The sequence below is a fragment of the Nannobrachium achirus genome, assembly GCF_963921795.1.
Source record: "Nannobrachium achirus genome assembly, chromosome: 22".
Lineage (NCBI taxonomy): Eukaryota > Metazoa > Chordata > Actinopteri > Myctophiformes > Myctophidae > Nannobrachium > Nannobrachium achirus.
Genome location: NC_137829.1, coordinates 26,215,109 through 26,241,567, shown reverse-complemented (window position 1 = coordinate 26,241,567; position 26,459 = coordinate 26,215,109). Strand labels below are relative to the sequence as shown.

The following is a 26,459-nucleotide window of genomic DNA, read 5'->3' as shown; positions in this document are numbered from 1 at the left end:
TACAAGTATAAAGACTACCTATTAACTATAGGTAAAAGTACTTTGGATTCATGTTAACAGAAAACTGTCATATCACTGTTTAATTTGAACAAACTGGATGCATTTTTCACTTTTTTAAAAAATAAACATTTTGTAATTGTGTGCAAAAATAATAGCCTGTATCACAGCTATTGAAATATACAAATGCTCCACACATTCTCCAACAAGAAACTTTTACCCCCCCCCCCCTAAAATTCATCAGCAATTATACATAATTCATAATTGTGTAAATCTCAAAGCACTCCTGTTGTCTCTGTGCAAATAGACATAATACAGTAAACCCATTGCATATATTATGATCATCAGCACACAAAAGGCAGTGTTGTCCTGCTGTTCACATACAGCCCATATCATTAGCTTCGACCACCACCGCGCCCACCTCTTCTCCATCGACCTCTAACTTGTTTATTGTCTTGGCGTGGCGATCTTTTCTGTCGCTCCACTTTGATCCACCCCCCATCGGTGACTTTGGGGCCCTGCTTTTCTGTGTCAGGGTCTCCTGTCACAGATATGCCTGGGATCACCCTCGGCGTGTGGTGGTTATGAGTTGTGACACTGTAACTACTGGACCTTGGCCTCCCTGGCTGCTGCCAGTTTCTGCTGTGTTTATTCTGAGTGAAGCTATTTCTGTTTTGGGAGCATGCGTGTCTGCCGCCTTCCCCTCCTCTCGTGCTGCCAAAGTAGATGTTGCGGCGGTAGTCGTCATGAACTGCCCCGGCACTGAGCGGGCGTTCCCTCTCCGAGGTACTCTCGGAGGTGGTGCTGGAGGGGCTGCTCCCCTTGGAGCCCAGGTGGAGGGTGGAGAGCTTGGCCGTGAGGCCGGCGGTGGGCGTGGAACTCCTGCGCCCTGAGTTGGTCCAGGGAGCGTTGGCGGGGCTGCGGCTGGGAGAGCGCCGTGCCACCGCGGCATAGGAGGACGCCTGGTCTCCGTACGCAGACAGGAACTGAGGCAGAGTGCAGGCGTCCGAGTGGCAGGGGGCGGCGGCGGGAGGCTGCCGAGGTCGCTGCTCCATCAGCTGCCGCAGCCTGAGGTTGTACATCCACCTGGGGTCTACGTCTGAAAACAGCACAGACACATTGCATTCAACTATTCCATGCCTGTTTTTGCTTGCTACACATTTATCTAATACATCTTTGATGTTAGATGTTTTTTTCCCCCCGAATACCATGAAAAACCTTTAATTATTATCATAATGGAAACTCAAGCTTGCCAGTTATCATAACTAAAAGGAGCTACAGTAAGATATCCTTCCAGGCACTCAGAAAGTAAAAAGAGGATGAAAAAACATGACAGTGTTTATTGCCACACAAAGTTGGAATAAACCAACTTTGTGTGGCATAAAATATGTAAAGCCCTTTCAATTGCCTTTGTGTATGAAACGTGCCTTTACAATAACGGCTGAAACATAAACCACTTCATCGTACAACCAAGTAAAAATCACAAGTAAAAAAACTTGTGAGCATTTTTTTAAAGATATCTTTGAAAATGTGCCTAAAATAGGGGCACCAGCGTTAATGTGGTTAAAAACAGCAACATGTGTCTGCCACACAGCTGGTCTTCCTCAGGGCAAAAGACAAGCAAGCATGATGATTGGGACCCTTGAGCAAGGCACTGGCCTCAGAGCTTGGAGTTGGTCACCTGACAATGCTCTGTGGCTGCCCACTGCTCCTAATACTGTAGTGAGGATGAGTTAAAAACATTGGAAACATTCCCAACAAGGGCTTCAAAGTACAACTTAGTTGGTATAGCTTAGCTATAATAATAATAAATCATGAAGCTTTATTTGTATCACACTTTTTTAAAACAATGTTACAAAGTGCTTGAACGATTGATAACAGTAATCAACCAAACAACAACGCAAAACAATAATTCATTATGTTCATTATGTTTACAACAGAGCAATGACGCTACATACTAGGCAACAGAAGGTAAATCTATATCACAAGTATACTGACAAAAAGCCAGTTTTGATGTGAAAACAAGACTCCAGTATGGATTGAAGTTCATTACCAGAGTTTGCCCTGCTCCTGGGGTTCCTCTCAATGTTGGCCTGTGTTGTTCCTATAAGCAGCTCCACAGTCTTGATTTCATCTGGTCCTCCTGTAGGAGTCCATTTCAACGCATGGCTGTGTCTGGTAGACCTAGGCGACCGTACATCATTCTGTGGGGTCGGACCAGAAGAGCAAACGTTTCCCTGCTTTATTATGTTTTGCATCAGGCTTATTATTCACGTTACAAAGTTTAGTTCAGTGGTCTTCAACGTATTTCAACCCAAGGACCCCCTAGCTGAGAGAGAAAGAGAGAGAGAGAGAGAGAGAGAGAGAGAGAGAGAGAGAGAGAGAGGAAACAGGGACCCCTGGTGCCCCACTACATTGCATACAGTTGTGTAGCAGAATAAACTTTGTAATAGATTTCATTGACTTTATTAGTGTTGTGTAAATTAAAGTAATCCTATTACAAAGAATTGGGGGGAACCCCTGGAGTAACTCTGAGGACCCCCTGGGGGTCTCGGACCCCCTGTTGAAGACCCCTGGTTTTGTTTCAAGGCTGGTTTTACATACAAATAACACTCTCCGTAGAAGTGACCTATCCTTAGATTTGATCCTGTATTCATTGTAATTACTAACCTCATAATTGACAATGCAGTCCACATTCTGCTTGTCCTGTATTCCAACAACCCATTTGTCCATCACAAATGGTGGCTGAAATGCAACGGCACTGGTTCAAAATCTGACCCAACAATTTAACAACAAACAATATTATGTTGAGAAATTTTAGATTGAAATGTGTCAATCACCATTCTGTACGATTAGGGACAAAGTCGCTGTCATGCAGAAACCTTGTATCTCCATATTTCAACTTTGTATGTTTTTTCATGAATACCGTACTTTGCCGTAGAAGATTGGTGCACAAAATTAGAAAAAAAAATGGCCAACTACAAGCTTGCAAACGTCTCAATGCAGCACAATTTGTGAGCTTGTAAATCAGCTCTTTTTTAAAGAGTTTGAAAGTGAAAGTGGTTAAGTCTGTCAGTTGATTTTATAAATATTGAACTAATGAAAAGTAGTAGAGCTTGTGATTAAATAATAACTACATTGTATCCATCAGAACTGGTTCTCAAAGTGGGGTTTGGGGACCCTCAGGGGTTCTTGAGGGGGTTCCAGGGGTCCCCAGCAAAATGTATTAATATAGAATCAAAATCAGTTTAACCGCTGTAACCCTACAGTACATAGGGTTAATGTTTTGACATTTCTTGAAAAGTAATGGTTTTGAACATACAAGGTTTCTGCCAGACAGCGGCGATATAATGCTAGGATGCCATTCATCTTGGTCAGGAGTGCACCTTAGTCATCCTCTGATTATCCACATCCTGCCGGTTGGCATAAAAGGTGACATCTTTGATGTAGGTCACAGCAACTTCATCTCCATCAAGTTCCATGTACATTTTCCATTTGCAGTCCTTCAAAAGAAAGGTGATGGTGAAAATTGTAGGTCTTCTGGTAAATTCAGCACCAGCATCTAATAACTCTATTGTATGAACATTTTTATAATTTCACCACTCTTTGCAAAGAACTTGATAACGCCTGTACCTAAACCAACAGCACAACCTAGAGGTTGTTTACTGGTAATGGCAAATTATCAGCAACATCAGGTGCAAAAGGAAATTGTAACATTACAGAAATATTATTAAATATGAGAGGTAATTGACAATGTTTATAAAGGACAGCACTCAGAAATGTGAAATGCATTGATGAAATAACACATTTATAAATGTGCATTCATATATAGATATTTTACATAAGTCACACAATTTTAATAGTAGATATTGTTTTAGCCCCACAATAAACAAATTCCGTATTTCCACGAGTTTCTCCATGTGACGGACATCAAATCCTCACTAGGAGGCACGAATCGGAAAAAAACCCTACCCTACGTCTCCTGCATATTGCATGCTGACGAAGCAGTAATGATTTTGCCAATCCCCCAAAGCCCAGCCACGAAAGCCACAGGTCACAGCTTAACCACACAGGGTTCACCGTGCCGGGCCAATCTATTGTCTCTGGGATCAGAGAGGAAGACATCAGAGGAGTGTCTCTAACGCACTCGTCGGAGGAGTCCCGGCCCTCTCCTGCGCCGTTCCCCCCAGGGGCTGGAAATGGCTCAAAGGGGGGAAGCGTCAACAAGACCCTGGCTCGGGAACACAGTGGCCCTGCGTTGGCCCCGGTGTCGGTCCTGGCCGGCCGCACCGGGGCTCCCGGGTCCACGCTCGTCTAATCACTCCAGCAGAAACAATGTCGGGTAATGATGCCCAGGGCCCCGAGTGCGTCTAATGACAACTCATACATAATTCAGCACCTTTCACTTGGCTGCGCGGTGATATCCTCATTAGTAGGGGACCCTCAGTGGCTGTCAGATGGTGGCCGCACAATCGGCAGGCCCTTATTTTGTCTTTGAGAAGTGCAGCTGCTTGCATGACATCGCCAGCAAAGAGGGGCGAAGGAGGGGAAAAAAATGCAGCGCGGGTTTGTTTTATTTAGTGCAAAAAAATCTTCCAGTTTGTAAAAACAAGGCTGACACGAAACCTGACACCAGGCAGGGGAAAATAATTAGCTCTCATTTTCTCAGCCTCCTGTTTCCTTCTCCCTGCTGTGTTTTCTACCCACTAAACCACCACATGTCAGAAGAAATGGGAGGCAATTAGCAGGCTCGTTTCAGCCCTGCCGAACACATTGAAAGAGGACTATTTATGATGGGACAATGAACAGCTGAAAGATTAAATAACATTTGCCTTTTAAAAAGAAATGACTTCTGGCTAAATGGGCTATTTTTGATTAAATTCAAACGGCAAGTGGAGGGCCAGCCTTTCTCCACAGTTTGAACCCCTAACAAAGGGCTGTGAGCAGAGCAGGGCGATGTGGTGCACTGCTGAAGATGAAATATTCATTCATCCTGTTGTTGTTCTTTTTTTCACGTACATGTCTAGTTGAGATGGGGGGGGGGGGGGGAGCACAGTAGAAGAGCCAGTATGAGGTGATGGTGATGATGATGATGAGGATGAGGATGATGATGATGATGATGATGATGGTGATGGTGATGATGATAATAATAATAATGGGAAACCTCACAGACAGCAACTTGACAACAGGCGGTTCCCACATTCTGGATATCCATCTATACTATAATTTTGCGAATGTCTGTCTGAGTGAGTGTCTGTCTGTCTGAGTGTCTGTCTGTCACAGCGTTTCTCCTCAATGGCTGGAGCAATTGATCTGAAATCGCATCACCATTAGCATATGAACACACCTAACATAACTGTGAAGCCCGTTTGTCACTTTCACAAATCATATGCTGTATATTAGCATTTTTATGGTGTAACTACTATCTATTCTGCATCTAGCATGAGGCATATCTATTCTGCATCTAGCATGGGGCAACATGTTTAACCAGCTCTGTGTGTGTGTGCGTGCGCGTGTGCGTGCGTGCGTGTGTGTGTGTGTGTGTGTGTGTGTGTGTGTGGGGGGGGGGGGGGGGGGGGTGTTGGCTGGCCCTCTTTCAGATGTTGTCATGTAGATCGGTACACAGTATCTCTGTAGCCTTTAAACGAAACGGGTATTTCTTACATTGATGCTCCTACATATTATCATGCAAGCACCAGAAAGTTACTTTCCATCCCTCATATACTGTGTGCACAGTGCACACCCCATAACCCACACACTGCACATCATTTCGGAGCTCATATCTTTGAACGGGTAAGGACTAGTTTGAAATAAATGACTGTAATGAATGTGAATGTAAACTAACAAATAACAAAATGACGCTAGGGAATATTATTTTTGTATTCCCTTGACGATGAATAAACAAATCTGGTGTTCCCTAAATGACATCCACAGCGCAGAATGAGTTGATGTGCCGTTACAAACTCACTGCGTTTCCTTGGCCCGCCTTCCAGTGGTACCCAAACACCAGCTCCAGATTGACAGCATTTGTTTCCTTTTCCGCCTCTTCCAGGTCATCCTGGGAAGAAAAAAAGGCTGAGCACTGAACGGATCCGAGGCAGGATCCATTTGTATAACAGAGGAAGTCTACTCTACCTTCAACAGTGGCGGAAAGTGGTAGAGCCCCAGGTAGTCACAGGTTAACTTCTCGATTTCACCCTGGCAAATGGGAAATGCAAAATTACATTTGATTTAAAAAAATAAAAATAAAAAATAAATAATTATAATCTTTTTTTCACAGAATCAAAGGTTTCATGGTCATGATTCACCAGATGGCTTGATTCTAGGCTTAAAATAATTGATATATAGATTATAGATATAGAATTTTGTAAGTGGCATAGAGGGTATGCGCGTGAGATCGTCATCATACCCGGAAGTTATGCGGGAACGCCTACTGAGTGGCAAAAAAAAAGATTTTCTGGCCTTGACAGCCCATACATCCAAACAGAAAAGTCCTCTTAAATGACGTTAAACAACGTTAAACTCACATTGCCACTCACTTTGCCACTCGATTTGCCACTTGAGTTGCCATTCACTTTATGCATGTGCATACCCTCTATTGAGATGAAATCTTTCACAGCTTTTGTAGACTATTGTGTTTGTGGTTGGGGTTTAGCTATGCTCTACCTTAAGGTGAATGACGTGACCTTTGGACCTGACGCCCATGTCCTGCATGTCTGCTTCTGTAAGCAACAGCAACCTCTTGCCTGTTATGTGGTTTTCCTTAAACAGGTCTGCATACAGCTGCATGCCACATGCACCCTCCCCTGAGAAGTATGAGGAAGCAAAACAGAAGCACATTATGTACTGTAGGAGGGGACAGCCTTAACAGTTAAATCTCACATGATCTGAAGACACAGACGGAAGAAAAACAAACCTCCTCCGAATATCTGCTGCATCCAGAAATGCTGCGGGCATGAAGATAGGAACATGACATTTTTCATTAGGGATGGTACACAATAATATGAGATCTAGTGCTACAGAGGTGTACAGTATCATATAGTGCCAAAACCAAAATAAATATATTATCTCTGTGTCGGGTGGAAACCTCATATGTCCAAAAGTGTGACTTTTCAGGATTCAAATGAAAAAGTAGCAAAAGCAGCAGATCTACAAGCTCAAAACGCGTTGTTGCATGCCACGTTTCGAGCTTGCAGATCTGGTACTTTTGATGCTTTCGCGTTACTCTGTAGTATGATCAATTAGGGCATTCATTTATGAAAAAAAAACACACAAAACAATGTTAAAATATGGAGTTGGAGGTTTCTGCCCAACAACAACGATATGCATCAAGTGCTACAGAGATTATACAGTATAATATAGTGCCCAATACAAAAGTAAATACCGGTACACCAATACTCACCACATGTTCCTCAGTCCAGGCGTAGATGTCAAGGCTGGGCAGCAGCTACATAAGAAACGAGATAAACAGAAGTAATACCAGGAATATGGTGGGAACGCACTTTGGCCTGACATTCTTAACTAAAAAACACAGGATTTAATTACACTTTAATTACACTCCGTTATGAACGGTTCTTAATTTCTGTCTAATAAAATATTCAATCAATATTCAATATTCAGTTATAATGTACAATTGCAATATTTTCTCTGATTTTGGAGGAATTACACTTCCAGTTATTTAGTTTTTCGATTAACATGACTGGCTTTTGATGGTCTCCATCCAAATCATCACTAATGTCCATGTGACTGATCCCGCGTCACGTTTTTGAACGATAAATCATTTATCGCTCGTGAAATGTAATCAGGCATAAAGTTCCCTTGAATCTGGCGTATAATAACAGAGAGAGACTGCAACACAGAATTGGAGGAAAGATGACTAAATGAATGACTAATCTCCGGCATTCACTATCTGCTTCCCACGGCATCTGATAACGGCTCTGATTGTGAACTGAATGCCAGTCTCCACAGATCGGATTTCAGAGTCATTGCCATGCACTTCTGTGCAGCCACCCGCCTTCTAAACTCCCTCAATCCAGGCTGTGTTTTACGCCTACTCCAGCGCTGTGGATCGGAAGTAAACAGATTGAAAAAGCACTCCCCCTCTGCCAGAGTTCTATTACAGATGTTGTCTAATTGGAGTTACATAACATCAGATTTCGAACAGCCAGATTGTATTTCACAAATGAGTTGCCTTCCTCCTTTTATTATAAGTCCAAAGCACACTGTTGGACAAAGAGGGAACGATTTGAATAGAGACAGAAGAGGATTGGGGTGGAAATCAGTAGCAATTGCAAAGCAATTGGAATTCTGGGTTCAGTTTAGTTCACACAATCCTGCCCCCAAGTGGACTGAGTAGATAATCAAGAAATCCTAACATTCATTCTGGTGGGTAGCCTATGACAAAAAACAACAACAACAACAACAACAACATTGCTAAGAAAGGAGGGCATTGCATTTAAATGGTTTATTGGAAAACAAAACAAATGGGAACAGTGATGCAGCAGTACAAGTCAGATCAAGAATCTGTCTGAGTGAGGAGGCTTGAGACGATGGTCTAACTACTGTACATGTTTGAAAATGCGATGTTTCAAGATCATTTTAAGTGGTTACATTTCACACAAGGTGCTGTAAATATGATTGTCTGTGTTCATTTGTACAACCTGGCTAGCATTGACAACACAGGAATATTAGCTCCCGGCAGGAAGCTAACAAGCAACATCACAGGAGTATTGTATGCTTGTGACACGGATTGAAAAACTAGCATACAATCCAATGGGCTATATTCAGAGAAGAGAATCCTGCATGCGTAGCACAATATGTACACAACCACTTAGTCCAAAGATCTCAAAGCCGCAGCTAGGTTCTATGTCTGTATTAATGACACAGCAAAGAATTGTATTGTTTAGATTTAAACGTAAGCCAAACATTGACCTTAATATTATCTTATACAGAAAGTACAGTATGTCATTTGTTATTTAGTATGTAGACAACAGTATAAATGTGTGCCTTTTAAATGTGTGGAAGTTAACTTACTGCTGTATTGTGAATCTTTATGCAGTGAAGCTTTAACAACCTCAAGCAGATATTAAAGTATGAGGTTAATCAAACAGCTCATAGCTAAGGCCATTGGTTCAATTACATACTGGGATATACATGTGTGAGGGGGTTATAATAGCAGGTCTTAGTATGAAGTCAATTATGTTAATCTGTGCACGGACAACAAAGACAACAACAAAGAATATCTAAAGTTGGCATCAAGGAAAGTTTCTCCTCCTGCTGATATGAACCTGGTTACACCGTGTTCTTTCTCATCATGGTCAGAGACTCCATCTCAACGACTGCGCTCCACCACATCCAGAACAAATTGGCCAATCTTAATGTCAGCAAAATGTCACTTCATCATAAAAGCTTCGCCTCCTCTATGCGGTGGCCTCACATGGTTCTTTCTTCACAGCATGGCACTATACATCAGTGCATTATGCATAAATGACATCCATGTAGGTGTGAGCCAGTTTCAAATACACACTAACAGAGACTGCATTTAAATGCTACACTGAGCATTCGCTTTAATATGAATAGATATTGTGTACCTAAATAAAAATAAAATGAATATAAGAAAAGGAATATTTAGTGTTTTATTATAAAAAGTTCAAAGGGGGAAAAATGCTGATTAACACAAGTGACAAAATTACCTCACAAGCACTCGTGTGGATCCTACTGTATATTAACACCAATAAAATGAAATTATAAGCATTATTGGAAGGGTTTGCTACAAGAAGACCACAGTGAATGGCAGACGCAACAGAACCGGCTGTGCCGAGATGAACCCCTGCAGAGGTTTAATCGCTGTCCTCAGACCAGCTGAAGTGTCCCATCCCCAAGGCCATGTTGATTTTGTGTCCTTCTCGGACACAGCTGGACTTGGACGAGTTCTGCTTTGCCTGCATGTTGACCTGCATGCCAGAGTGCAGGACGGGTCCCCCAGTGTCCAAGGCAAACATGTCTCCAAAACCCTTCATCATGGCCTGCAGACTCGTCCTGTCCGCCTCCCCATTACTAGAGGTTGTGATTTGACACGACATCTCCGACCTGTTTGACTCCTTCGTCTTAGACTCAAAGAACGACTCAGAACTTATCTTTCTTGCCACAGGTAAGAACAGCTGAGAGACATACAGACAGGGAGACAGAGAGGGGACAGAAGAGTGATACAAGGTGGGCAGAGAAGAGAGAAAAATGGAGCATGGAAATTAGTTTTAGGCCACACAAAAAGTGAAAATGAAGGACAGACAATTGTTTTCTCCCGCCACCAGATGTGAATTTCATAGACAAGAACATAAAACAGGTTTGAGACAAAACACCGGAAAACATGGAATTTAAGTCACAGAGAAGTAAAATGACAAGGGTGAAGAAAGGAGAAGTGAAAATGTCTTCTAATATGCCCTCAATGCTCTTTTAATGTTGCAGACAGTTGCAAAACAAACCATTGAATTGACATGCTGTTGGGTGACCTGACATGCAGAAACACAAGGCTTCAAGGTATCTGAATGCATGCGAACACTGCAGCTACACAAATGAAAAAACAGAAGAAAATGTAGTGTTGTATTTGGCATTAACAAAATAATGTTGCCAGCAAAACCTACAGAACAGTATATTGCAGGCACCCAAGTACAGTATATACTGTGGAGAAATAAAGACAATAGCAATACTAATCCCACCAAAACTGCTGCATTCACTCTATGCATTCTGACAGATGATGACCATGTGCTGTGCTGCAAGCTTACTGGCTATACAATCATGCACTCCACAAGTGAATCGACACACCATTACCAACAATATCTACTCAGCCCAAAACCCTTGAACTGAACTTCTCATTTCTTTCCCATCTTTTCCCATTCCACTATTTTTACTTCCAATTCATTGCGTTCCCATTTCCACTCTCATTCCAAAAGGAGGCCAATCTGAAAGCGAGTGAATGTGATGCTTTCCGCTCTGACAGTGAGGAAAAACCACGTCAAGTGGCGACATGCGGTAATGAATAATGGTGCTCAACTGGGGTGAAGAACAGTGACTTAAAATGTGGATACGGGTCGACCAAGGTTCAGAGAGGGTCTCACCCGGGGGATTGGTCTGTTCTATGAGGGACTCACCGGTGTATTGGACTGTTCTATGAGGGACTGACAGGGGTGTTGTACTATTCTATGAGGTACTCACCGGTGTATTGGACTGTTCTATGAGCTTGCGCTCCCACATCTTCAGACGCCGTTCTCTCTGCTTCAGTTGCTCCTCTTTGGTGCTCAGGTCTCTCTCCAGCTTCTTCAGCCTCTCCAGCGTGGCTTCAATCTCACACCTAAAACACAAGTGTCACAAAATACATGTTGCAAAGTGTCTGGCAAATGGTCAATGAATGTTCCACTAAATATCTTCCCATCACAATTTCATGTGGTATAAGAAGATTGAAGATGATTTATGCTATGCTTGTGCTGGACAGTTTCCATACAATGGACAGTAAGTAGTAGGATATGTTTTTGTTTTGGGATGCCATATTGGGATCTTTGAATTGCCCAGCAGGTGGGGCTGTATAGTGCACCACTGAAACCCCCCCTCAGTTATGCTCCAACTTTCATACCTCACAGACTATTTATAAACAGTGCTGTTACTCTAAGTACCCAAGTAACTAGTACATCTACTCAGGTACTGTACGTACACATAATAAAACATTTTGTGCAGTAATTGTGTAGTAATTTATACTTCTATTCCAATACATCTCAGAGGCAAATATTGTACTTTTTTTTTTACTCCACTACATTTATTTGAATACTTTGGTTAATAGTTAATGTGCAGATTTTGATTATTATTCCATTATTTAAGATTACAAAACATACATGGCTCCATTTTATGCTTAATCATATAAACATATTTTTAATACGGGCCTTGTACTTTTTATATTGTGGCATTGCTACTTTTACTTAAGTAAAACTAAATCTGAGTACTTCCACCACTATTTATAAACACCCAGTGGGACCCAGGCAGGAAGGCCCACCCTTGCTCTTCCAGATCCTTGTGTTACTCCACTCCTCCCCTCCCTGTCCAATTTCCACTAGTACTCCACTTCCCTTATAATTGATTCACTTGCTCTCCATGTTTCTGACAGACCCTCTTGGTATTTCTCATCTCCCCTACACTACTTTTATACACTATTAACACGGCATAACGTTACTGTCGGGCAGAAACCCTGCATCTCCATATTTCAACTTTTTATGTTTTCTTTTTTCGGGGGTTAAATTAATGCCATACTTCGTCGCACAAGAGTGCCGCGGATATGTAGGAGAAATGGACAATCTGGGATGCCTCCTTGTGTGGCGGTCCAGGCACATACCGCATATAGGCTCTAATCCAGCCTTGGCAGCCTATATATGGTATGCGTCGCAGGTTCGAATCCCGATCCCGGTGACCTTTGATACGTGTCACTCCCTATCTCTCTATTGATGTGGTACCATAGGAGAGATACAAACAGGCAAAATGTTGATCAAAATAAAAAAATAATCTACATTCTCTAATTATGTAGACTTCTTGTAAATTACGTAATGCAGATGGTTTAACAATAATTGAACTCTTGAGAGTGTAAAATGAAACCAAATGGACCCATAAATGATAATTACATTGGATGCATTTGGAACACAGGGTATAATTTTCCATTTCCTGTAAAGTAACAGTTTTGGACAAGGTTTCTGCCCGACAGCGACGACACGTCTGCCCTGGATTCCAGTTCCTCCCCCTGCTCTTCACCAACTAATGCTATAATATTAGCAAGTCTTAGAAAACTTCTAGGACTAAAACATCAACGACACACGTTGCCTTCCTGTGCAACACATGCTCTTCCTCTCAGCTCTCTAGTGCTCAGATCCATCCACCTGCAGATGGCTGCCTGGACGAAATGCCACACGGTTAGTTCTGAGGAACAAGTCTCAAAACACAGACAGGTCCCAGAGTGAGAGAGAAAGAATAAGATAACAGCTGAGACTCAGGCTGTGATAAACATCCCCAAACCTCCAGCTGCTCATACAGGCCAATTAAACACTTCTACATGAAAAAGATGGTGATTATTTTTAGCCCTTATGGGGTAAAGAGAGGAAGTATATCCAGATGGAAGATTATTCTTTTTTTTCTTTCTTTTTCCGTAAGCCTTTATGAAGCTATCAGTGTAATTATTAAAGATCTATACGCACACTCTCGATGACTTACTTGGCATCGCACAGCCCCTGTCAGCTCAGCTACACTTCAACAGCTTTCAGATTTCTTTCAAACAGTTGTGAATTTCAATAAAGAGTATGTTGGGGGTGGTATTTATCTACAAGGCCTGGACAACAGGGGATCAAAGTTACCTCCATTCAGCCTTGTTCTGCAAGAAGGTGTTGCACTGTTCAGGAAGTTGGCTGTCACTAGACATGGCCTCCAGCGTGCAGAGGATCTGCTTGAACATCGGCCTTTCCTGAAGTCAAAGAAAGAACAGCCTCATTCAGATGATATAAGCACATGTTATGTATTCAACTGAAAAACGCATTGCGTCGTGACCAGGGTCATCATGAACAAATGTGTCCGTGGCAAAGACTTGGCCTTGTCCGTGGCAGATTTAATATTTTTTGTTTTACACACCATTATAATGTTCTTATTTTGATCATAATACCCAATTACCGAATGCCAAGTCTCCAGGTTTTCTTCAGAATATGTATGACAGTGATTTACTACGACACTATGGCACATTAGGAGTCCACTACTAATAGTGGTTCTCAAACATTTTATTTGCAAGGACCACCATAACTCTCTAACGACTAACGAGTGTGCAAATGGTTCCATTTGTACACTCTCAGAGTTACAAACCTGTGTCATTCCGGTCATTCAAGGCTATCTCTTTATGTGTTTCTGGTAATATTATTGTCAAAAATGTCAGAAAAAAGACAAAAATGTCCACCACAAGCCAACATGGCGATGAACCCTGGTCGTGACACATTTATTTCTAATGAAAAACTGTTACTATCATAGAGTGACACAGTTGGGTGGCAAAATGTAAATTGGGTTTAAAGCGTGGCGATCTCTCACCTTGGGAACAGTGAGCCAGCACTTCCTCATGAGCTCAGCAAAACTAGCTGGACAGCTGCTAGGAATGGTTAACCTCTGAAACAGGGAGAATAATAGTCACTGGCGTCCTGCGGAATCATTCCTCGCTGACTAAGAAGTAGACTTCTCATGCAAACAAGCTTACCTCAACCTTCTCCACCACCAGCCAGGCCACCTGTAAGCCCTCCAGGCCTTTAAAGGGAATCTCACGCGTGAGCATCTCCCACAGAACCTATAACACAAAAGCCAATGGTCAGTCAATGATCAAATTATTTTTCTATTTTGGGTTTCCTTAAATCGGTGGATTGGGACTTGGAACCCAAAACTGGATCATGAGATGTTCTAACAAGCTCATGCACATTAAACAACAGACGTTATGGTCTATGTCAGGGGAGCCCATGTACGCCATTTTAAGAGCCACATACTTACTAAAATTCATGCCAAATATGTTAATATCACTTTCAATTTCCATAATTCATCACAGGGAACGTCATGTCCGTCCTGATGAAGGTCTACTGTAAATGACCGAAACTCGAAATAAAGAGCAAGTTCCAGACAGTGTGCGGGCCCATTTCTTTGATTTCAGAGATCCCCTTCTGATCACAGGGAAGCAAAAACATTTTTAAAAGAATGATTTGAAAATGGGGATTATGAGTAGCTTTCAAAAAGTTTAAGTTTGCATTTTTCTCACTAACTCCATTTCATCATGTGCATCTACTTTGGTGTAATTGATTTGTATGTTTAATAACTATAAAAGGTAATGAGTTAACCCAGGCATTGGCTTGACTTGAGATGGCTATTTTTGTCACTCAACAGAAAGGAGTCTTTGAATGGATGAGTGACATGCCATTGCCCACCAGGCTCTGTCACCCATTATTTCACACTTTCACTGTCACCACAGAGGAATGTTACTAAGCGTAAGTAAGCACAATACAAGACAGGTCAGGCACATACATGGTAATAAACATACTGTAGACACTTACATAAACTCACATACTGTATACAGTACAACCATGGTTTCACATGCTTTATTTATAGCTGACATTTTGTTGTATTAACTAAATAACAAATGGGAGTATGAGCTCACAGGTGCATAGCAGAACAGCCTAGCAATACTGTGTGTGCTTGTGTAATTTAAATTGCCATATGAAATGTTATCCCCTTCACGGATAGCATTAAAGATTCTATAGGCCCCTTTATGCATTTCTAATTAGGTTGTGAACTGAAATAAATGTTTAAAGTCATTTCTTGATGAATTGAATAGACAGGACCACAATGGAAACGAGACGCAAGAGAAAAAACATCTTGCCCACCAAAGAAGTCATTGAACAGGACATCCTCTATGCACTGTACAGTCCACGAACATTGACTTTTATCGATCCTTGTTGTGTTATGCTTTTAACAATCATTGTAAAATCATACCTCTGTATTATTTGCAAACTGTTAATAAAGTATTAAATCAATCAATCGATCTGGATTTCATAGGCCTTATCAATAATTAAAATAAGTTAATGTCAGAGTTGTACATCATTCTACTTGTACGATTAAAGAAATTACATTGAATGACATATTGATACAAACTTTCTAAACTCTACCTACCTACTATCTACATAGAAAGAAAAAATAAAAATACTAAGAGTGAGCTGAAGCAGTACTTCTACAAAGGTCAGAAACACAGTTATAGTCCACTTTAGCACTGGAAAAGAATGCAGGAATGAAAATGTCATTTTTGAAAGTGTCCCCTTTTCAAGTGCATGGAAAAAAGGCTGATTGACATTCATTTTCCCCGCCATGCAGTTTGTAAGAGTAAAAATAGCACTATTTCTCCTGAGGTAGCCAACAGATTGTTTGGATTATTGTAAAAGCCCTTTTCTGTTCGGGCTGACTTTTAAGTCGGAGATGAAAAATGTGCTCTAATACAATCTAATCATATTGCAAATGGGTTTCCACTTTGGTCAACTGAAAAGATGGCTGAGAAATGTCACTCACCACACCGTAGGAGTATGTGTCACATGTCTCGGACACAGGCAGGCTCTGAATGACCTCTGGAGCCATCCAGGGGAAGGTACCCACAAGGGACATGCGCGTTGTGTGGGACAAGAACCGAGATGCCCCAAAATCACAGATCTGAAGTGAAAAAGACAGACATGTGTTGCAGTGCTTTCCAAATATTACTTTTTTTGTATGACCTCTATAATTGGTTACAAATTATAATTATCATTGAGGGAGGTACATACAAAAAAGGTTTTTAAATCCACAAATAGTTGTAAAAGAAAAGTGTCTTATTTCAACGCCTTATATGGCACGATCGACTTGAAAATGAATAATGAACCAGGCCATGAATCAGGAATAATGAACAATATAATATAATCCATGCAATCTGTATAAGCATTTTTTGCGTACAATGTTCTGGATTTTGGTGTTTCTTGCCATGATACTATATGAGCACGTCGTCTGCAGAAATTGAGCATAGTAGTTAAGTATGTAATTGCCATGGACTAATTTTCAACGCTGAAGCTTAGGGAAAGTGACAGATGAATATAGTCAATTAAAAACAATGTTTTGAAATATTGGATGGATGCTGGCAATAAGTTATCCACTGCCATCTGCTGTCCATGCAGGTAAATCAATATATTTTGTATCTGCCTGCATTTCTTTCTTGTGTGCAATAATAAGAAATTGACAATTTCAATTACATCACACAAACAGACTTACCCACCCTCCCACACCCAGGGAAGAGACAGCATAATATGAGAATAAATAGATAAAATTAACAAGTAGTTAAATAAAGGTTATCAGTCACCACATTCTGGAGCAGGAGGATTATATACAGTATATTATGATAGTATTATCAAAGTAAACCATGTACCACCACTACTCGATGACTTCATAATGTACATCAAGATATTCTTCAAATGTCAAATCTAGCATGTAAAACTGACCATTTACATACTGTACAACATACCTTGAGGACTTTATCTGCTGTTACAACAACTGTAGAGGTAAAGTGAAGAGGAAAAAAGGTTGCCAATCAATGCCAGCAAAAATAGCTATTCAGTTCTGTTTTGTAAATTTACATGAAGATGTTTGTTTTTTTAAGTTTTTCACTCTCAAATGTTTCTGACAAAAAGACTGTTAGAAGAAAGAATTGTGCTGATAAAGGTGATCAGTTACCATTCCTGGACTTCAGGTCTCGGTGGATCACCTTTATGGGGGCCTCTGCATGTAAATAATGCATTCCTAATGGAGACATAAAGAAAGTCTCCATTGTTAAATCAGGCTGATTTAAACCAGTGGTTCCCACTGCTGTGAGATACATCCAGGTGTGCCATGGGATTTTGTGACAACCTTACTTTGTTATTGCAAAAGTTATGAATTATCTTTTAATTCTCTACTGTATTTCAGTACTCATTTCAAAAGGCTAATTACTTTAAAGAAATATTTATTTTTAACCACTTTCTTTTTTGTTGTTTTATGTGATTTTTAACCCACTTTCCCCCCAATTTAGTTGTTATCCTGATTGATTCCTACCCACGCACATTTACGGAGCCCTGGATCGGCCTTTCAGGAGTAAAAAAAAAAAGAAGCTATTTCGGTGCATGGGATATGAATTTTGTCTTGCCCTTTTTAAAACCACTGATACAAGCCTGTAGCGTGTGCTTTCTCCCACATACAGTATAGTATCTCTATGCCTACCTACTGTACACCCATTAACTACAGTACATGTATGTAAGCTAGGGCAATTGTTCTTCACATAAAATGGAAAATACATTTCTAGCTGCAGTGTAAACATGCTTAAGTGGGAACCCTTCCTTTTTGGAAATACTTCGAGAATAACAATGAGTTGGGAAAGACCTTGAGTATATTCCATCAGGAAGTAGCTAATGAGGTACAAAGAATGCCAGGCTGTACATAGTCAAAATACACACATTGCTCATCAATAGCATATGAACATAAGCTGGAACAAAAGGGCAATGTCATATTTCAACACAATCCAACAGTCGATGTCTGTTATTAGCTCATATCATCAGGAAATATAAGACATTTCCACGTTACCTTTGGCAATCTCAATAGCCCATGTCATGATCTGCCCCATGTCCATTTCCTCACTGTCATCACTGGACAGGTAGTCATACAATGAACCTCCACTTGCATACTCTGTAAGAAAACACAATCCCATCAAACAAATGCTTTGAGTTTGCACTGTTGCTGAACATTTCAGGGCTTAAACAGACTAACAAGCAAGTAGGACAAAACTGTAGAAGATTGACAAATGGCGAGGGGGGAAAATGTCATGTTATGCCATGCCAATGACACAACTACACTGGTGAAAGTGCAACATTATACATATGAGCATGACATGTGAGAGCATTACGTGAAAACAGCTGAAAACTGAATTTCTGCCAGAGGGCTCATAGAAGCAAGCTGGCAGAGTCTTGTTTACAGATTGCTCCTGTCATTGGCCTGTCACAGTGGATGAGCTCATTTATCACAATGCTTTGAGCAAACGCCCTCACAGCTTAACACCCCGAGCCGACCCCCCCTCCTCTGCTAGGACTCGGCGGGACATGCTTGTTAAAACTATCAACGTCAGTCAAATCCTGTTGCTTCCAAAACACAACGGAATGGTTGCTCTTTTTTTTCTTCTTTTTTCTCCACGCTGTTTCTGTTCCAAACGCCATTACAAGCGCTCTGCGTGTTGTTTTCAGTGGTTTCACATGCCAGAACAGACTTCCCACATTGCACAGACCTTGACATTCACGCAGACTTCTGCGATCATTGTCAGAATGCTATTCCAGCGGCTTGTCTCCCCTCTTTCTGTCCTCAGATTTCTCTCTCTCTACACTTTTCTATCCAATAAAGCAATAAAGATGCCACACAAAGATAATAATGATCTATTGCAGACAGAGTCACTTACTTCTGGAAAATATCTGTTAATAGATAAATCACCGCTCGCTGTCAAGGGAAAACAAACACAGCTCTCCCACAAGTCCATAAGAAGTATGATTTCCCTGCCAGACTGTGCCAGAGTGAAAGTAAAAGATCAAAAGTGCTCTATCTGATGCCATCTTCTAGATTATTAAGTGCATTCAACAATCCAATCATGTCATCACAGGAATGAGAACACGCAGAAAGAGCCTGTGGTTGTTGTTGTGGTTCAGGTTTCAATAAACGCTAGCAACAAACAGCACTATATTTTAAGTTTATACGAGTTCATAATATAAGTTTCCTTAAAACTGTAATATTGGATTGGAACTATTCTAGTCATGGCGAGGCTTTATAAATGTGGACCGATTATGAATGATATTGTTGCCACATAAATTACACTGTTCAAATGTATTGTGCAGTCATAAAAATAAAGAAATCTGCCTTAGTGCCTTTGTACTTTGAACAAGATCATAAAAATAAAATAATGCAACTTCCTGTGTTTATAATATAAACACGCTGAGGAAGGCCCGGCAGGGCTGAAACGTCCGTTCGCCTGCAGCTGCTGGGGCAATATTGAAATAAATAAAAAAGGAGAAAGTTCACAAGTGAGTGCTGGCATCTTTTCTAAAGTACATTCGCTCCCTGAGCCGTGCACCCGAGACTAGTATTGGAACTTTGTTGTTTGTTGATGAGTGCTCCTCTCTTCCTCCTCTATAATATAAACGTTCCCTCATAGTTCAACCACCTTCCCAAGAGGAACACAAAGGCCATGAAAGAGCAGTTCACTGTGGTGGAATAACGTCTTACTGTCACTGTTAGGTAAGACAGTACTCTCTTGTTATTATGCTGTTCACCCTTGGCCTTATGATGTTCTTCCAATCTGAATATTATAGAATCAAGAAGCCATAGCACATGCCCAGTCCTGTACAGTTTACAGCTTAGTGCTGTGACACAAGGTCCCCACTTATCTTTGTGCATAACCATGTTCTGATCCGCATTTTCGTCAGAGATCTACTTGACCACTGACCTGTAATTAACTTTATAAATATAAAGTGTCTCTGGCTATAGAATGTTTCCACATCACCAACCTGCACAGAACAAGGATAGCCTTATGTATATGTGAAGGTAAAGTCACCTCTCACCATAACCATAAGGTAGGCGATCTCTCTCTTCCTTCACTGTGTTTATTTGTCGTGAACAAAAGCAATTATGGTCAGACATAATGGCATGTAGGTCAACAGAGACAAACAGATTCTCTTTGTAGATATTGTTTGTTACAGAGATGGAGTCGTAGCTCCTGATATGGGCAGACAGGGGAAATTCATAACACTGCTGATGAATGTGGAAACGGCATGGTCAGAATGGCCATAAACATTTTTCCTTTATCTGGTGCTAATTAGATTCTGCTTTGATAAATAGAGACGCCAGCCCCTTGACAACCAGCCCCTTCTCTCTTTCAACCACATAACACTAGCCACAGTGAAAGAAATTAAAACTAGAAGCAGTGCTCTTCCGAGCACAGGTCTCCACCAGGCCGTGCGTCCTGGTGGTGCTACTGTATAATAGGCCAATGTAAAAAGGGTGGCATATGTTCTTCACCTTAGATCTTTCATGGCAATCGGACGCTGCATGCATGATTTCAAGCATTGTGTTCCAAAAATGAGTTTTGCTAAAGTCTACCTGCTGGTGGCGCTATAACAGGACAATGTTAAAAAGGTAGCATTTGTTCCTTGACCTAGTGGGAATATGTGTGGCAAATGTCACGGTAATCGCAAGCTGCGTTGCTGATTTGAGGCATTTTGTTCAAAAACGGAGCAATCCTGCAAACTTTGGAAGCTAATATTAGCCAATCAGGATGGAATGTGAAATATCAGACGGATCGGACTTGATCACATGACTATAGAGATACTGTGTACCGATTTGCATGATTTTTGGATAAAATCTCAAGGAGTAATATCCAAAAATGTGTTTTACATAAGTCAGCCCAAAGGTGGCGCTATAAAAGGCTGATGTGAAAAATGCAGGGCAAAGGTTTATCCTTAGCCTCTAGGGAGTGCGCTTACAAAGTTTGAAACTGATCGGTGGAGTTATAGGTAAAACCACAAATCGGGCTGTTATAGCGCCACCATGAGGCTGATTAAAAAAAAATTAAGTGGCATTTCTTCCTCGGCCTAGTGGTAACGTATGTGCGCGATTTCATGATAATTGCACTTTGCGTTTGTGATTTGAGGCATTTTGTTCAAAACGGCTCAATCCCACAAACTTTGGAAGCCAATCTTAGCCAATCAGGATGGAATATGCAAAATCGGACAGATCCGTGTCGATCACATGACTGTCGAGATACTGCCTACCGATTTGTAGGATTTTTGGACAAAATCTGTAAGAGTAGTGCACAGAAATGTGTCTTGCGAACATCGGCCACTAGGTGGCGCTAGAAAAAGCCCATTTGAAAAATTTAGGGCAGAGGTTCTAGATTGGCATCCAGGGAATGTGTGTGCTCACTTTGGCAGCGACCGGGCCAACGGCGACTGAGATTAGCTGCACACAAACTGCGAGGACACACACACACACGGACGGACACACGGACACACGGACGGACGGACGCACGGACGGACGGACGGAGGGGAAAACATACTCTCCCCTCAGCCTTCGGCTGGTGGAGACAATGACAGCCGTAAATAAAACCTACAAAAAAAGGAATTTACAGTGTTCCAGTATTGGAGATGTGCTGGAGAGAAGCAGCATCTATGAAAGAATATGTGATGTGTCATTATGTTGTAGGATGTGGAAATGTGTTCATAAGGAAGCGGAGCCATATTGTTCAAGCTGTACAGTTGAAGTGTTACTTCATTCATTCTCACTGGAGACATCCTCTGATACAGATAGTGAAGTGAGGACAAACTGGGATGATACGCAAGTTATGAGAGATTGTGTAAATCTGTCAATTAAAAAAAAGTTAATTTTGATGGAACGTTTCAGTGGCATATTTTTAAACAATAAGCATTGCTAGAAAATGTGTTGTGTGACCACTCCTCTAAATACTATTTTAGTCAAGAGTGTCTGCACCGTACACTCACAGGAAGTGCTTTGGAACCTTATTTGTATAAAGTCAAGAAATATATTACCATATATTTGCCATCAGCAAAAACGGGCTATGAACAGATGCGTAATGACCACGTAGCTACAAGAGGTGTTGTCAAATACACTACAAAAAGCAAAGTTAGAAGTATTCAGGCAACCGAATCAGGGGCCGATCGCAGCAGCAACACGTGCATCACACCTCATACCTGTGTAGTGCACAATGATACAGCAAAACAGAGATCTTGAAATGTAAACTAAAAACTACATTTAAATATCATAGGTTGGCTGCCTTATGAAAAGGTGCAAAAGCGGGTATAGAGGGATGCCTCTATACTCATCGGCCACGGTTTGAACTTTGCAGGCTGCTTTATTCAATTCAGGATACACAACTGTAGTGTGGGTTCTTCCTGAACCTTCTCACATTCACAAATGCCTCAATAGAGACCAGTTCACCATTCAGTGTTAAACAAACTGTAAAATCCTGAGTGTTGAGTTAAATCTGAGAGTACAAATGGACCCGTAGGGAGTTAAATTAACACTCATTACTTTGCAGTGTGTTTGTAAACAAACTAGTACGACCAGATGGTGGTAAGCAGGTTTAATCATGGTATAATCAAAAAGGAAATTGGTGGCTTTAACAGCTCCATTAAAGCCTGTTGGTTATTGTCAGATCTAACTGTTAGTGCACAAGGGCGTATACCTAAGAACCCACCTGTGACAATTCCATAGTTGGGTGCTTCAAGGATTGCTCCGTAGAACTGAATGATGTTCCGATGGCTGAGAACACTAAGAATTTCAGCCTATGCATTCAAACACACAAATAAATAACTTTTATTATGCTGAAGGGGGTCAAACATGCATTCCTGAATAAGTCAATCCAAGTCATTGATTGTTTTTCCCCTATGCCTTGATTTTACTTAGTTTTTAATCTACTTTTTATCCCAGTAGGGTCTTTTTTAAGCTATTGTTTTAAAACCCTATAGCACTTTGAGATTTGTGAAAATATGAAGTGTTACAATACAATATAATGTGTTATTATTATTGTAAAAAATAATAATGCTTATATTAATATATACTAAACAGGCCCAAAACCTGAACTGCTACTACCCAGCTGTTGATAATATGGAAGAAAAGCTAAGAAAGCTCACAAAAATGTTCATCAAATTGTAACAAGACACTATAATTAACAGAACAATCTGTTTAAATTGAAAGGACTACTTCAGAAGTAACGTTTGTAGGAATAATCATCTGCCTAACACTCGAATGAAGCTGAATGGATATTAGTGATCTTTTTTAATGAAAGAAATGACGATGTGCTGAACATATCACAGCCCAAGAAAGGCAATAGAATGTCCCTGAAAAGATTTCTAAGATGTTTCTTTTTTGTTCTTTTAAGATAATGAGGCTATCATTTCAAAGTCAGTTCGAGTACTATGCTTTAATTGGTCCTAATACAATCTCTCATTTGGCAATAAAGATCTTTTAAGGCATACCATATGAACAGTCCTAAGCACAAAGAGTTGGGGTTTGGTATAATGACTATGCACAGTAAAATCCAAATGGACCCATGGTTCCATTTGTACACTCTCCAAGAGTTCCAATGCATAAATGAACACTGTGGATTTTACTGTGTGACTGATGGGTACAGAAGTCACTACAACCCACTAAATGGGGGAGCAATTAAAATGATTACTATACCGACAATTAAAAAAAGTATATGAAAAGCCACAGCAATTATGACTCCTACCTCATTCTCAATCTTCAGCAGTTTTTTCACTGCCACCTCTTTGTCTTGAGATATCCACCTGGCTCGGTACACGCTGCCAAAGCTGCCACCGCCGCAGTTCTCGTAGAAGTGGATGTCATCGAAGTTGATTTGCACGAAGGCAGGAGCGCCGAGAGACGACATGTCATAATGACACTCAGCACCAACAACACAGCTTCTGAGGAGGACAAGATCAGCCCGCAGGAAAATTCATCAAGTACTTCACTTCACCTGTCTTTGGCCAGAGTTAAGATCAGTCTGCGTTTAATCTTAGGAGGGGTGGTGAGGAAAGCCTTGCCAGCTGCTACCAACCCCACTGCAGCCCTGCCTGCAGTGCACAACAGTTTGAGAATGTGAATGTAGAGACTGTGACCCAAAAGAGAGGCCTCTGGATAGAGGCTATGTCTGCCCAGTGTGGTGGTGAGACATCCCTGGTCTTAAGTTAATCCAATGATTTACCCGACAGGACATTCCCATGTTGTCATTTCCCTGCCACAGACCTACTACGCCACACAAACTCACCAGTACCAGTAAGCATCAAGCAGCCCGGGATCCACTGTCTGCTTGAATAAGGACTGTGGCATGACTGGTATGCATTCTCCCGGTGATGTGATCGCAAAGTCACACAGCACAGACTATTCTAGAACTCTGCAGTGCACAGTACATCTAAGGCCACAGGGAGAGACAAACAACAGCTGGCACCTATGGATAAAGACAGAAACTAAAAGAATTCTGAATATATAGTTATTTCAAAATAAAAATCCATAAAGCTCATAGTATGTCTACCTATTCTTCTATATATGAGGTGGGTCAAGGAACCCTATGCTTCCAAAAATGCAGCCCCACACAAAGCATTTCCCTTTGTTTGTGTATAACAGCATAAATGCATCTTGTAAAGAAATAATCCCACCATTACAGGAAATTGTAGCTCTGTTATTGTTCATAGGTTTCCCATTTACAGCCAGGCAATTATGGCTTTTAAAAGGCTGTTACCAGGGCCTTAATCGGGATTGCTATCCATCTCAGCTGGAAATGCATCCATTGTCACAGAGGGGAGCCACTGCACTCTACTGATTTACTTGTATCATGCTATACTTGGCTTCACACCAATCTACTCAGTACACTAGCTAGCCAGCACAGATATATTGTGCGGCTAGCTACTCAAGGCGCCTGGGTTACTGGGATATGGTAGCACTCCCAAACACATCCTTGCCAGTGACTATAGCAAACACTGCTGCAGACATTAGAATAATAATGGTCTGATAACCATATGTTGTACTGCAGATAGTACATGTAACTGGGATTACATGAATTAAACAAAATAACACAACATACTAACCAAAATTAGAGTATGGTCAGACAATATATTGATATGAATTCGTTGTTACATGAGACTATTACTGTATTACTGATGAAAAATGTATATACTGTGTGTGTGTGTGTGTGTGTGTGTGTGTGTGTGTGTGTGTGTGTGTGTGTGTGTGTGTGTGTGTGTGTCTCAATGTGTAGAAACCACCAATTGTCATCCCCACAATAAACTCACAACATCAATATATCGAGGTATTTGGGGTAAACATACTGTGATGTGTGATATTAGAATGTTGTCATATCACCTCAGCCCTAAAAGAGAGTAGTTTTCACACTATTCTCATTTACAATGTACAATATTTTGTAGAACCTTTGATTATAGGCGACTAATATCATGGGTGATGCATTTACATTTAGTTTTAAATGTTTTGAGAAAAAATGCTATTTGTCCCAAAGCAACTGCAAAAGATTGCTGCTATTTACTGCAATCCTTACTACAAAAGCTGTATAACATGTATATAACAAAGATATGTGACATATGCTGTACACCCTCCAACTGTATAGCCTATGTTCCCCCTTTCAATGTTTTTATTATATTATGACACTTGCTTTGGCAATGTAAACGTATGTTTTCTCCATGCCAATAAAGCTACTTTGAATTGAATTGAGTGGAATTTTGATGTATAGTCTAAACATAAAAAAACCCGAATAGAATCCAAATCAGCAATCATATTAAATAGGCAACATACATGAACATACCTGAATGGGATTATAGGCTACAGAATTGTTTACCTCGAGAAAAGTGCTGTGCGTTTTTATATTTGATAAATTTGCTGTGCCCACAGCCTTGCAAAGCCTCTATCGATTCGTAGCTGTTATTAATCTAAAAGTAATCATCATAGCATTTCAAGGCCACTGTACTGTCAGTGTCAACTTCATCACACATCTAGCTTTTGGATATAATTGCATACATACCAGTGTACGCGTAGTAGTAGTAACAGGGTTGTTTAAGAAGTGTGCGGTGTATTATTCCACTTCACTTCAAGTTCACAAAGGTTAAAACAGGCGAGACTCTAAAGTGAAAACAAAGACTCTCTCCCTTTCCGGGAATTCCTGTGCGTGTGACGTTTGTGACTTCTCCACAACACCGTGGTTTTTCAAGTTGCCCAACTTCTCCTTCCACCAGCAGGTTCCCACCCCAGCATAACAGACTTCTATGTCATTCTGCTGACAATAGCGCCACACTCTGGACAAAAACGGACAG

At 41.0% G+C, this 26,459-nt stretch overlaps 1 protein-coding gene across 3 annotated transcripts; it reads right to left on the bottom strand.

Annotated features, from left to right (window-relative positions):
- Positions 1-291: 291 nt before the first annotated feature.
- On the bottom strand, positions 292-26,303 carry map3k20a (mitogen-activated protein kinase kinase kinase 20a). Of its 3 annotated transcripts, none has more exons than XM_080752576.1 (20): positions 26,171-26,303; positions 23,870-24,065; positions 22,835-22,922; positions 18,169-18,270; positions 17,287-17,352; positions 17,078-17,106; positions 16,102-16,239; positions 14,258-14,344; positions 14,095-14,169; positions 13,380-13,486; positions 11,209-11,344; positions 7,400-7,444; positions 6,914-6,944; positions 6,664-6,803; positions 6,133-6,195; positions 5,966-6,055; positions 3,384-3,500; positions 2,668-2,742; positions 2,051-2,201; positions 292-1,096 (listed from the first exon to the last, which is right to left on the bottom strand). In XM_080752576.1, the coding sequence occupies exons 2-20, from the start codon at positions 24,029-24,031 to the stop codon at positions 393-395; spliced, it is 2,406 nt and encodes an 801-aa protein (XP_080608702.1). In that variant the 5' UTR covers positions 24,032-24,065; positions 26,171-26,303; the 3' UTR covers positions 292-392. The 3 variants fall into 3 exon arrangements, with proteins under 3 accessions (XP_080608702.1, XP_080608703.1, XP_080608704.1); XM_080752577.1 differs by having other exon boundaries at positions 23,870-24,062; positions 26,171-26,301; XM_080752578.1 differs by lacking the exons at positions 292-1,096; positions 2,051-2,201; positions 2,668-2,742; ... (4 more) ...; positions 6,914-6,944; positions 7,400-7,444 and adding an exon at positions 8,953-10,157.
- Between the last annotated feature and the right edge of the window lie 156 nt (positions 26,304-26,459).